This window comes from Pistacia vera, unplaced genomic scaffold, assembly GCF_008641045.1.
Source record: "Pistacia vera cultivar Batoury unplaced genomic scaffold, PisVer_v2 Contig172, whole genome shotgun sequence".
NCBI lineage: Eukaryota > Viridiplantae > Streptophyta > Magnoliopsida > Sapindales > Anacardiaceae > Pistacia > Pistacia vera.
The window spans coordinates 38,595-50,079 of record NW_022195812.1 but is presented as its reverse complement, the minus strand read 5'-3'; the positions used below and the strand labels follow the sequence as shown (position 1 = coordinate 50,079).

General features: G+C 37.6%; 1 protein-coding gene across 1 annotated transcript; it reads left to right on the top strand.

The window, feature by feature from the left end:
• Positions 1–1,129: 1,129 nt before the first annotated feature.
• Positions 1,130–3,835, top strand: LOC116125841 (pentatricopeptide repeat-containing protein At4g38150-like). The gene is made up of 3 exons (XM_031411548.1): positions 1,130–1,261; positions 2,381–2,472; positions 3,124–3,835. Exons 1-3 carry the CDS (start codon positions 1,130–1,132, stop codon positions 3,833–3,835), a joined length of 936 nt encoding a protein of 311 aa, XP_031267408.1.
• Positions 3,836–11,485: the final 7,650 nt, after the last annotated feature.

Below are 11,485 nucleotides of genomic sequence, written 5' to 3'. Positions count from 1 at the left end.
TTGGGCAACTGCGACCTCCCCCTGTCCTCTGCACGAGCTCTCAGGCACCGTCAAAGTGCTAGGCATGCTCCTCAGAGGCACCCCTAAGCGAAAAGCCTAGTAAGGCTGTGATCCCCTCGGCGGCATCCTGAAGCCCTCCGGCTCGGACTCCGATTCCTCCTTGGCAAGCAGCTACTTCATCTTCTTGGTTTTTTGGCCCATAGTTTTCTACTTAGCGTCATGAGTAGCCACGGGCCGAGAAGCTTCTCCATATCGCTCCGTGGGTGTTCGCCTTTCGGCATTAATCTGTATCCCTCATGTAGGGATATCGTCGGGGATCACCTTGGATGGCTTGATCGGGTTGACCCGGGGAAACACAAACCCTGTAGTCCTCATCGACGGCCTTGAAACCCTGGGTGGCATGGTCACTACGCGCCATGAAAGCATGTTAGCGAAAAGGTCACCTCAGGAAAAAGAAAGGGGGTCTAAGTAGGAAGATACTTACGGGCTAATTCCTAAAATGCTTTCGAATTGAAAAAGCGATACTTTCTTAAGTTCCAGTAGTCACAAGTAGTCTCCTATTGTGACTCTACTTGGGTAGATGATTGAATGTCATAATTCGGTTAAAGTCTGTCAGAGTTGTCAATCTGGTTGTCTTATTTCTTGCAAAGAAACAAAAAGTTCGTTAAATATAAGAGCTGAAGAAAAAAGGGACAGTTCACAAATCGAAGGAAAGGAAAACCTACTATGCTCCCTAAATTGGCAAACGCCATCATATTCAAAAAAGAAAAATTTGGTCTCATAAGCCCTGAAGTTACTAGGGTAACAAAATATTCCCCCCTCAATCATAGATCACTTTGAGAGGTAAAAAGAGTCTTTATCTTTACTTTTCTTCAGATAGTAGACGCATGCGAGCTCCAGCGTTGTCAGCTCGCCAATACCATTTTCGCCACATGCGACATACATAGCAACCGCTATCATATATGCACTAGGTGTCAATTGCAATGGCGCGACCTCGAACTGGTTGAGGATCGATCTAATGAAGGGGTGAAAAGGTATCAATGCCCCACACTTAAAGATCGCCTTGGAGATCGTGGCCATTCCCTCTAGGGGATTCCGAGCTATGTACATCCTATGCTGGTAGACATCCATGCTAAGCGTGAACTGGTCTATCGCTTTCTATATCTCATCCCAAGTGGCTATTGATAATGCTTCTTGCACAAGACCTGTTGAGGTGTCTGGCACCTACGAGCTCGTCCCCTTGGCTGCTCTAGTCGCTGAAGTATCTATTACTCCTAAAATCTGAAAAAGGGGAGACATGCAGAGATAACTCAGTCTCTGTATAGTGTTTTGTACGATGATGTGGAAAAGCAAAAGAAACCCTAGTTTACCTTCCTTAACCCTTAGAAAAACCTAAAGACTTTTGGGAATGAATTCCTAAGAATCCGTGTCCTAAGTTCTCACTTTTTACAAAGAAAAAAGTTCTCTTCTTACCACTATCTAGAAATATGCACCATGTAAGCTAACCAAGTAGTTCACACCCACCATTACCGTAAAATCAAGCTTTTAATAAAAAATAATATAAGAAAATGAAGGAGAAGCCTTCCTTACCTCTTGACTATTGGGAACGAACTTCCTGTCATAACGAATAGTGCGCATCAACTGGAAGAAGAACGGACTGATTTCGCGAGTGCAAGAGTTTTGTTTTTCTCTCTGAAAATGTGAGTTCTATGATAAAATTTGAGGCGAACCTGGGCTTTTATAGAGGGAAAGACGACGATTGGTTTCCCTAAGCAAGCGACGCTTGGGCAGGATATGTTTCTCACCATTGATTACGACCACATGTCGTTAAACCACGAGAAGAGTAACCTTCACGCTTCGTGGATGCCAATCAACGTTTCCCTCTGTTGGAGCAACCAAGCGTCAGCGTGGTTACCTCCTCAACATTAAATGCGCCATCATCCGCATTTGATGCTCTCAAAGGGAATGTCGTTTCAGCATGGCTTACATTTAATGTGCATGGCTGGCATTTATTGCGCAATAGACAGTCTGTCAGAATAAAGTTTATTTTATTGACTAGACTAGTTGTCAAGCGCAACGGATAACATTTGAAGAGGTCGTTTGAGTAAAACACTCTTCACCGTGTACCGATTTCAAAACGATGTGATTCCTAGTTTTCAGTAAAAATGTGCTTAGTATTTTTAGGTCACAAGCGACAGATGAAATTCAAAGCATGTTAGTATAGCACTGAGTAGGGTCCGACCCAGGTCACTGAACTTGTGGGAGAAGGTCGGTTTAGGTCGCTTGTGCTATTCTTAGAGACCTATGCTGCAGCCTCTTTACAGCTCGATGGTCGTGTTGAACCACTAGTTTCACATTATCTTAACTGCTTGAAATCAAGGCTGACGTAAACTCATGCCAGCAAGGGCCAATTAAAGTTCTGGAAGGGGTTGTGCCATCTAGACGTGGCCACGTCGCGCAAGGACGGAAGAGGTAAGACTATCGTCAATGTGGCAAGTGAATGTCAGGCTTGTGAGTGGCTTGGAATTGTCCACCTGCCCAAGCTCTATGCGATTTATGGATGTCTCCCGTGCAAACATCCAATGGGAAGTAGGTTAGGAATTATACCACACCTGCCCGACTGGAGAATCATGATTACTACCTTGAATTCCCCAACTATAAATAGAGGGCTCCTCTCTCATTTACGGGATTAGCTCATCTTTAGTCTTCAAAAGCATACTCTCTCTCTCTTCATATATATATTTCAATTCTCTCGAGATTGTAATTCAGCTCGCTGAACGCAACCTGACTGTAACCATCTATTAATACAACCATAGTGGACGTACGATTTGCTTTTAGGCACTCGAACCACTTTAAAAACCACTTCTCATTTATTATCTCATTGCATATTTCCATATCACGTGCACTAAGTCATCTTAGTATTTTGCACATGCGAGTCGTTGGTGTCAAAATCAAGCATTAACACTAATAATGATGAAGATGATGATGGTAGATACAGAAACAACTATGTCCATCAGAACCCTCCTAAGCCAATACCAAATAGACCTTTGAGGGGAGGAGACCATTTAATAATCATAATCCATCTCAATATTCTTCTCACACTCACTTCAATGACACTAACAGAGCTCGCCCTCAACCATCTGAGGTTGCCGATGATGTTCAATCAAACGAGAATTTCCTAGAAAAATTCAAACTGTCTGTGGAGAAGAAGGCAGAAAATCCCTCACAAAATGATGCACCAATAGCAACACAACACAAGATTGATCCTCCCCAAGACGCGGACGAGATCTTCAAGAAAATGAAGGAAACAGGTCTCATTCTAGATGCTGTTGCTATGCTTGATGGGCTCTACAAAGACGGTCTTGTTCAGGAAGCAATGAAACTTTTTGGTTTGTTGCGCGAAACAAGTACCATTCCTGAAGTTGTTATTTACACTGCTGTTGTTGATTGCTATTGCAAGGCTCATAAATTAGATGATGCAAAGAGGATTTTTAGGAAAATGCAGACCGATGGCATCTCTCCAAATGCCTTCAGTTATGGTGTGTTAATTCAAGGTTTATGTAATGCTAACGAGTTAGAAGATGCTATTGACTATTGTATTGAAATGATAGAAGCTAGTCATTCTCTGAATGTTATAACTTTTGCTGGATCAGTTGATGGTTTGTGTAGGGAGAAAGGTGTTGAAGAAGCTCAGAGTGCTATTGCAACATTGAGACAGAAGGGATTTCTTGTTAATGATAAAGCTGTTATAGAATACTTGAACAAAAAAGCTCATTTTTCATCATCAGTTTGGGAAGTAATCTTTGTGAAGAAATCGTTTGAGAAACCATTTTAATTTTTTTCTTTTTCTTATATATTCTATTAATCTGTACAAGTTTAAGTTCCTTGCCTTTTCTTGGGTGCATGTGAAACCAGTATCAAAAGTATGCTGAATTTTAGTGTGATATCCAACATCGCTTAGAATGTGTTGTGGGCCTTGTGGCAGTCAGCAGAACTACAGAATTATAGTTGGAATCTAAAGAAACAAAAATAAATTTGAAATTTGAGGGTGCACTTGCTTATTATTCTATACTTTTTAGAATAATATTTTGAAAAAAGTAAAATTGAGTGGTTATTACGATGTGAAATTTGAAAATTAATAAAAATACATTCTAGGTTTGTTCATTTACTAAACATCACTATAGTAAAATATTGAAAATTAAAAAAAAAATCTCCACCCACTCATTAAATACCGATAGTTAGCCACCACCATCGAAGGGTGGCCAGAGTCGTCATATCGGTACATGGCCAGTTGGCCTGACGCCCAAAGATATGGTCGTCGTTGATGGCTAATGACAACCATATTTTGGCCGTCGTTAAATTAACAAATCTAGGGGGTTTAAAAAGCATTGAATACAAATTTAGGAGGTTTAAAAAGAATTGAATAATATAGAATAATATTTTAAAAATAAAAAAATAAGTGTAGTATTTTGGATAGAATAGGGACTAGAGTAGTGAAAATTTGTGTACCAAACGGACGCTGAAATCTGGAAAAAAAAAAGCATGTAATAAAAAAGCATGAAAGGTCCAAAGCGCCTGAAGATAACAGCCCAGAGTTTTATAAATGCAGCGCAACCTTGCCCAAAAAAATAAAAAGATCACATATGGGCCAGTAAATGGGCCAAATCAGGCTCATACATTATGGTTAAGGCCAAAAATAAATCTCACCAGAGGGATGACGGCCCAACAGCCAATAGTGGGCAACCATTCATGTGGAGCAAGCACTTTTTAACTGTTAAGGGAAGTCAGCCGCTTCTCATAAGCATAGGAGTCACTAAAGTCCAACTATCTGGAAAGATGAAGAAATATTGAAGAAAGAGAAAATGCAATAATAAGCGAAGTGTAGTTGTGAGTAATTAATGGCATTGGAAAAGTATACAATGTTCAATGTTGGGCGTCAAGTACTTACAATGTGGAAAAGTCCCACTGTCGTTATCCGATGGGGTCCGACCATTGTAGACCACTTAATTTAAGGTTGAGTGGAGTTTTATTTACTTATGCATTCATAATTATAAGTCTCCCTCTCTCACAAACAATTAGATCTATGTTATAGTTTGATACCAATTCCCACACCATGCAACTCCGCCCTTTACAGTTACATATGTTCTTTATTAAGAATTTTATATTTTTTTCTTCTATAAAATTAGTCTCATGATTTAAGAAAAATAGTTTTAAGTAATATATCTAAATTATGATATTTACTTTTTGTAAACTTAAAAGCAAACTCATCAAAGGCAAAAAATCAATAATCAATATTTGTTTCTATGCCCTAAGTTGCACAAATAAAGTTATAAGATCTTGGAACTTGATGAACTTTCTCATAATATAAAAAAAAATACATACTGATTCCATAGTATGAAAATTAAAACTTAAATTTTGATTGAATAAAAAAATAGGCAGCGTTTCTCTCTCTTCTTCTCTTTTGTAATCGCAAACTCTCTTGATGGGCAGAGAAAATTTTTTGGTATTTGAGAATAGAGAGAGGACCCACCTTTATTGCGTTATTTAATTAACTGCAAACACTACACTTTCCATCAAAGGCTAAAGACAATCGCCTTCAATTAAATTATTATTACTAAACCTTTATTATATTTAATTCACATGGACCATTTATAAGAATTATAAATAATTCTAACATCTCCCACTTGGTCCAGTGTCATAAAAATAAACTTTACAGCTTAGTAATTAAAACATAATGTGTACACAATAATAATTAATAAAGGTCATATCTTAAATGGTCAAGATAAACATTATAGAGTAGGAACTATAAGGATCATGGCGGTCAATGTTATTAAATCAACATATTCCCTCCATGTACACTTACAAATTCTATACTCAGAACAATCTATGATAATCTTAATGGTCCAACAATAATGCCCTTACCAAGGACAAATTCTGTCATCTATCATTCATGTATACAAAACAACATAATTAAAGAAAACATACAACCGAATAACTTATATCAATCAAAAAATACATCAAGATTAGAGTGACTAAACATAAAGAGCTTTATGTACATAAAAACAACATAATGTTAACAACATAATGTCAAGGAACATATACAATACATTTAATAAATCTGACGGGCAATAATACCCATCCTTTCAACGTGCACTAAAGGTTTTAGGTGATGCCCTTTAGTCAGCGGATCCGCTATCATAAAATTAGTGCTAATATGCTCAATAGTCACTCTTGTTTCTGAACTTCTTCTTTAACGGAAAAGTATTTAATTCCATATTTTAGCACCTTTTGAATATTTGTCGTTTTTAGAAAAGAAGAACTACTGCGACATTATCAAAATAAATTTTCAGTGGCTTGGCAATACTATCGACAATCCCAAGTCTGAAATAAAATTCCGCAGCCATAACCCTGAACTATGGCCTCAAAGCAGCCACAAATCTCGCCTCCATAGTGGAAGCAGCAATGACAGACTGCTTCGCACTTTTCCATGAAACTGCTCAGCTAACATAAATACGTAGCCAAAAGTGGATTTCCTAGTGTCTAAACAACCAGCGAAATCTGAATCTGAATATCCAACTACCTCAAGATAATCAGATCTTTATAGGTAAGCATATGATCTCGTCCCTTGTAAATATCTTAACACTTTCTTTGCAGCTTGCCAATGATCCATTCTAGGATTACTTTGATATCTACCCAGTAAACCGACCGCAAAACTAATGCCTAGTCTAGTACATGTCTGAGCATACATTAAACTTCTGACAACTGATGCATAGGAATATGCTCCATTTGCTTACGTTCCAATTCAATCTGTGGGCATTGCTAAAGCTCAACTTGTCACCTTTCTGAATTGGAAATGGACTCGCAGAGCACTTATCCATTTTGTATCTCTCCAGAACTTTGTTGATATAAGCTTTTTGAGACATCCCAACAATCCTTGTGATCTATCACGGATAATTTCAATTCCAATCACATAGGTTGCCTCGCCCAATCCTTTATCTTAAAGTTCTTAGAGAGAAACTTCTTGGTTTCACACATCATGCCAAGATTTTAGTAGAAGCAAAACGTCATCAACATACAGGACTAAAATTACAAATGTGCTCCAATACGTTAGATATATACACCGATCAACAGTGTTTTCTTTAAATCCAAAGTAGTATGGTATCATTGAACTTGAGTACCACTGTCTGGAAGCTTGTTTTAATCTGTATGTAGATTTATTTAATTAACATCATGTGTTCCTCCCTTTCAATTGGAAAACCATAGGTTGTTCCATGTACACTTCTTTTTCTAAATCCCCATTCAGAAAGGCAGTTTACACATCCATTGATGAAGCTCTAGATCATAATAAGCTACCATTTCCATAATAATCTAAACGATTCCTTTGAGGAAACTGGCGAAAAGGTCCGTTGTAATCACACCGTCTTTCTGAGAAAACTTTTGGCAACTAGTCTGGCCTTGTACCGTTCAATATTGCCATTAGAATCGCACTTGGTCTTAAAGACCCATTTACACTGACTTTTCTACAACCTTTAGGCAATACTACTAGATCCCAGACTTCATGTATTCCATTGATTTAACTCTTCTTTCATGGCGTCTAACCATTTTACAAGAATATTACTTTTAAGGGCTTGTGAAAACGAAACTGAATCTACTTCCATCCTAAGTCAATTTCAGACTCTTATAGATAAACCATATAATCATTAGAAATGGAAGATCTCCTGTGTCTTTGAGATCTTTAATGCTATTTCTTGTGGTCATTTACTACTTCATGTGGCTCACCAACCACAGGTTCATTGATTACTAAATATCAGGTAGTGTTTGCTCAATTATTTGTTGTTCCTAATTGTTATCAGAACGTCTGACAACTATAGGAACCACAACCTCTGTAGAAGTCATAGGCGTAGGGACCTGTACCCTGACTTCTTGAATATCCACTTACGTGTTTCAACACTCCCACTGGTTTCACCATTCTCAATAAACCTTGCATTTCCAGTCTCAACTATTCTCGTACTATGGCTAGGACAATAAAAATGATACCCTTTAGATTTTCTGGATAACCAATGAAAAAATCATTGGTCGTTCTTGAGTCCAGTTTCTTTTCATGTGGATTATAAATCTTGTTTCTGCTGGGCAACCCCAAATATGCAGGGCCTCAAACTAGGTTCTTTCCTATCCACAGTTCTAAAGGAATCTTTGAAACTGCCTACTAGGAACCTTATTTAATAATTACGCAGTCTAATGCATATACACAAATGATGAGGGTAATGAGGAATGACTTAACAACTCCTAACCATATCCATTAACGTTCGGTTATGCCTTTCTGCAACACCATTCTGTTGCGGTGTTCCGGCATTGTGTATTGGGCACATATGCCTCGACTTTCAGGAATTTAGCAAATGGACCTAGACATTGTCCAGATTCTTGTATTTACCAATATTCACCACCTCTATCTGATCGTACTACTTTTACTTTCTATCTAATTGCCTCTCAACTTCATTAATGATAACCTCTAGGATATTAACAGATTGAGATTTTTCATGCAATAAATAGTATCCATAACGTGAAAAATCATCTATAAAAGTGATAAAATCTTTCTCCACTAATAGAAGGTATATCAAAGGACCACATATATCGATGTGATTAATTCAGGAGTTCTGTGCTTCTTGTGGCTGCTTTCTTAATTGTGCATGTGGTTGTTTTCCTTTGATACAATCCACATAGACACCAAGATCAGTAAAGTCCAAATCAGGTAAAACTTCATCATTTACTAATCTTTGCATCCTTTTCTTGATATATTGTTAGGAAACGACCTGGTTGCACAGCGGAAAACAAAAATTTATACAACCCTAGATCGTTCCTTAAAGCCCAAAATCAAGGCACAAATTTACAGTTTATGTATAATATCAAGAATCTGCAGAAAATAAAATAAATCTAAAAGGTTTAGATTCATACCCACGTTGGAGGCTCCACCAATATTGTCTCTGAAGTGTTTGCTACCGATCCAAGTATAGGATTGAACCAGAAGTCCACACGAAGACAACCACCAAGAACCAAGGAGGGATTTGCTAGATCCTCCTTGGCCTTAAGAAATCAAGAAGAAAAGAAGTATTTGATTTTTCAATCAAAAGGTGAAAGTGCCGTGAGAGTGAGAGTAAAATGAGGCTACTGTGTTTTGGTTTTACAATCATAAATGAGCTAAAAAGTTATGTTTAAAATGAACATTTTTCTTTATAGTAAAACCTTAATACCCTATTCCCAATGGGATGGGCTTGGGCTCCAACCCAAACACCCCATGTTGCCAAACACTCCCAAATTAGATATTTTATTTATTCATCATTATTTCAATAAAAATCAATTAATATAAATATATATAAAACATTAACAATAATGATAATTTATTTAAATTATGCGAAACAATTTTAAACGGAATTTCACTTATTTAACTTTTCTAACAAATTAAATAAAGGCTACGACCTCAGCAAATTTAATTGCACTGTGAAATTACCAAAATACCATTTCGCCCAAAAAGACGAAAACGCCCTTCTTTCTTCTTGGCTCTTAAATTTCTTATGTGTGTGACCCATAGGCTCCTCATCTACCAGTAGTGTATAGTATCGCGATTAACACCAATTATTTGTCTCACTTATACACAGACCAAGATTGGCCCCTAGAAAGCATCATGGCCACCCGATAGATTCGGATTCAGCAAAGTAGCTACCTATCAACGATATGATTACCGTACAATTCGATCCTTTCATCATACGTTATCTCAACGAGACGAAGGCATAGAAACAGTGTCAACCTGGTTACTCTCGATATTATATATTCAGTTTCTGGACCAATGACTCGTTTATAATTGGATAGAGCAACAACTCAATCCCACTGTGGGCACAGTTTCAGTGTCATCGTCAATACTGAATTGCGCGTGAGATAACTTCTCCCATAGGGAGTGATGAATTGACATATCAATCCACATAGTCTTGACACACTCCTTGATACAGCCAATCACCACCGTACTGACAGCTCTGAATAAACTGCGTTAGGCTAGTGTCAAACTGTACCAATCGGTGCACAAGGCGCTCCAGTGATCTCAAGTCTAGGATCACATGCACCACCATTCGTTAGAGGATTTGTTCTATAGACACTGGGGTTACCATCCATATGGAATCCTCTGGTGGGTCAGTCCAATGAACTTGCTGCAGTATATCCGCCACAACAAGCACCCATGTGTTGCACCAGGTTGTCACCAAACAACCTTGACAAGTGAGATCAGTCATGCCTTTCGACAGGGTCGTTCAACACTACGATAGCCTTACCGTATTATCTATGCCCTTACTTCAGAATAATACTAGGGCTACGGAGTTTCTAGAATGGCCACCATATGTGCTCATACGGTTCTCACTATCAAGATTTGAAACACTTGATACCCTCGTCACAGTTTCTACCATTCTAAGGACATATATCAATACATATTGCAATAATCATGAGTTACGCGATATATGATAAAATGCCTTTCATTATTGATAATGAACATTATTACAAAGAGTCAATTCTACAATAATTGATTGGCTCTAGGCATCTACTCTAACATATATGACCTAAACGCTTATGCCATAAATAAGCAGATTTCTCATCCACAGAAGCACATTTTGTTCCTATACTATGATGCAAGGTCAATAATGTCTCAACAACAATTATCAAGATGTAATTTGTACAATCCATCACAAAGCACACAGAACCAATTAAACAATTATATTTAAATAAACTGAAAAATCCATTCCCGAACTAAAAGAATATCCTTCTAAATCAGTTTAGATAAGATATTAAATTACGGGATAACTCTGGTACATAAGAGTATTAAACAAATCTAAATGATGTCCAGTATTTAATATTAAACGATAGGTTCCAATGGCTTCAACTCATGCTTCGACTCGATTCCTCATGTACACAAATTTCATTATCGTTTATGATCTAGGTCATAAGGAATCCCTGCAAAGTATTAGAGATATGAGTGGTACATCCAGAATCAATCCCCAAGTATATAAGGAACTTCCGATAAATATGATTCGAAACATACAAAAGCACTAGGCTTACCTTTCTTTTCGAACCATGCCTTACGTTTCAGGCAGTCCCTCATATAGTGTCCAACTTTCTTACAGAAATGACACTTTTCTTTAGTCTTATCCTTCTTATGGACTTGGACACAAGACTCGTTAATCTTCAGTGGCATTTTGCCTTTCATCACTTCTTGTTGGATTTGTTCTTAACTCTAGACGAGCCCACAAGATTCAACAAAATGAACTCCTTGTTTCTTCAGTCTTTCCTCCTCCTGAACTAATTAGTTTGAAGCTCAGTAATATTCCATTTATCTTTAATTGTGTTATAATTAATTTGAAATGGACTAAACTGAGGAGGTAAAGAGTTAATGACAAACTGAACAAGGAAACTTTCGTCCACAGACATTCCCAGTTTCTAATTCTTGTGC

What these genes read in the sequence shown, in the direction of transcription:
- LOC116125841 (XM_031411548.1), top strand. Translation starts at nt 1,130, where the DNA reads ATGCTAAGCGTGAACTGGTCTATCGCTTTCTATATCTCATCCCAAGTG. An exon ending in TGGCTGCTCTAGTCGCTGAA is followed by an intron (nt 1,262 to 2,380) that starts GTATCTATTACT and finishes CTTGAAATCAAG; the next exon opens with GCTGACGTAAACTCATGCCA. An exon ending in GTCGCGCAAGGACGGAAGAG is followed by an intron (nt 2,473 to 3,123) that starts GTAAGACTATCG and finishes TGACACTAACAG; the next exon opens with AGCTCGCCCTCAACCATCTG.